General features: G+C 38.3%; 1 protein-coding gene across 1 annotated transcript; it reads right to left on the bottom strand.

The window, feature by feature from the left end:
* Positions 1-685: 685 nt before the first annotated feature.
* LOC138896133 (uncharacterized) lies at positions 686-1,557 on the bottom strand. Its single transcript, XM_070180914.1, has 2 exons — positions 1,539-1,557; positions 686-984 (listed from the first exon to the last, which is right to left on the bottom strand). The coding sequence occupies exons 1-2, from the start codon at positions 1,555-1,557 to the stop codon at positions 686-688; spliced, it is 318 nt and encodes a 105-aa protein (XP_070037015.1).
* Between the last annotated feature and the right edge of the window lie 1,059 nt (positions 1,558-2,616).

Raw genomic sequence — 2,616 nt, 5'->3', positions numbered from 1 at the left:
CTGAATGCTGGAATGATAACTATTATTATATGCGAACTCAATAAGTGGAAGATGATCATCCCAAGCTACCCCTGAAGTCCATCACACAAGCCCGTAGCATATCCTCCAGTGTCTGAATAGTACGCTCAGCCTGACCGTCTGTCTGGGGATGAAATATTGTACTAAGACTTACCTGAGTCCTCAATCCTTTTTGGAAGGACCTCCAGAAATTAACTGTAAACCGAGAACCTCTATCTGAGATAACAGATATAGTGACACCATGAAGTCGTACTATCCCCCTAATGTAAAGCCTTGCATAATCCTCTACTGAGTAAGTAGTCCTGACAGACAGAAAATCAGCTGCTTTTGTAAGTCTATCGACAATAACCCATATAGCATCGAACTTACGTTGGGTACGAGGTATGCCTATGATGAAATACATATTAATCTCTTCCCATTTCCAAGTCAAAATCTCTATAGCCTATAATAATCCACCGAGTTTCTGATGCTCAATCTTAACATGCTGATAATTTGGGCACTGAACAACAAACTCTGCTATATCCTTGTTCATTTTGTCCCACCTGTATATTCCCATGATATCATGATACATCTTTGTCTCTCCTATATAAATAGAATAACAAGAATAGTGAGCTTCTCCCATAACCCGTTGGTGCAACCCTGCTACATTAGGAACACATAATCGACCTCAATATCCGAGGACTCCATCTCCTGTAATCTCCAATGGTGTCTTCTCTTTTTGAGGGGTTATATCTCTGTAGTGAGATAGCACAAGATCTTCATACTGGAGTTCCTTCACTTTAGTTTCTAGAGAGGATGTTGTCGTGTCCTGAATAGTAACTTCGGTATCACCTGAGTCCAGTAATCGAACTCCAAGACTAGCTAGTTTATGAATCTCATGGGCTATCCCACACATCTCTGGAAGTAAATATGACATGCTACCCATAGATCTACGGTTGAGGGCGTCGGCTACTACATTCACCTTTCCTGGATGGTATAAAATATCAACATCATAGTCTTTTAGTAGCTCCAACTATCGCCCTCTGACATAAATTCAATTCCTTTTGCTTGAATATATACTGAAGGCTCTTATGGTCCGTATAGATATCAACATGAATGGCATACAAATAGTGCCTCCACATCTTTAGTGCATGAATCATCGTGGCTAATTCTAAATCGTGGGTCGGGTAATTTTTCTCGTGGTTTCTTAGTTGTCTAGAAGCATAAGCGATTACTTTTCATGGTCGTTATGCCACTTGTTGCATGAATACATGGATTATCTCATTGCCCACAAAAATTAGAAATTCATGTAACTCATATGATCTCAAATATCATCTTTTGATTTATTTTTTTAGCCAAAATAGGTGCCACTTTCTTATGGAGTTCATACAATGTTGTTGTGAGACTGTTGTTACAAGACCATTTCTTCCTTATGTCACTATGCTTAAGTTGAATCCTTCTTCCTTATTCACTCAGCTAGTCTTTCTTTGTAGTACTTAAGAGAGACCCTTTGACTCCTGCGAGCTTATTACATCGTATACCTGAAAGAATTTTTGACATTCTTACTCACCTATAATTATCCTTAATTACTTATCTCCGCACCCTTGTGCTCGTAAGGTTGATTCTAAACTGAAATTTTTGACTGTCTTCTCAGTGGTGCCATTTTTTCCCCTTAATTCTTATATGGTACCTATAATTACCCCAAATCCTATTTGAATATTTCTCAAGGGTTACGACATCATATCTGCAAGACTGAATTCACTATGTTCGGGTTCACTACGTTCATCTTGCACAATCTGCTGATTTGTCTGTATCCTCTTGTCTAGCCATGACTAGGCTCTTCCTGAATCAACTACTAACTACTCGTTAGTCCGTTCTCATAACTATATTCTGCGTAATCTCTCTTGGGTTATATCCTTTGTCTTAACTTATCTCGCACACTGGCTCCTTATGTATCCAGTGTTCATTTGCACTTATTTATCAATAACATCTAGTGATGGAACCCTTTATGCCTCTCCCCGTCGTCATGCTTACATAATGTTCCGGAGTCGTATCATTTCCGTAGGATATGAATAAATGCAATCTCATTCCTTTCTCCTTTCTACCACATTCTTCCTTTACTATTTCATAGTTACCTTAACCATATAACTTCGACTTAATACCATATCACACCATCTTCCTCCCTTTAGGGGAGTACTAATATTTATTGCTATGAAGATTTACCTATAAATGTTTCACTTCTTCATATTTGGCATCTTTTCACATCTTCACGGACTCTTACTTGCCTTGCGATAACCCTTCTGTACCAGGAATAATTTAATTCCTTACACACAAAGGTGACACCTAGTGTAACTGTCACACTTAGTCCATTAAGATTAACTCTGCTCACAACGCTTGTTTTAAGGAAGCGTCTTCCTAAATGACCTTTAAAGGTTATTCTTCTGTTGTCTATTCAATTATCGCCCGGAACGCGATCTCTAAAATTCTCACGATGACAACTATTATCAAATTATTCGGTCCCTAATTCATGTTTAGTTTATCTTATTCACTAGCCCATACGAATTTTTATTACTACAGGGTTCTAACTTTTTCTTCTGGTAATCACGTATGAGTCACCAA

This window comes from Nicotiana tomentosiformis, chromosome 7 (genome assembly GCF_000390325.3).
Source record: "Nicotiana tomentosiformis chromosome 7, ASM39032v3, whole genome shotgun sequence".
NCBI lineage: Eukaryota > Viridiplantae > Streptophyta > Magnoliopsida > Solanales > Solanaceae > Nicotiana > Nicotiana tomentosiformis.
Note: the sequence above shows the minus strand (reverse complement) of the source record. Positions and strands in the feature narration are given on the sequence as shown.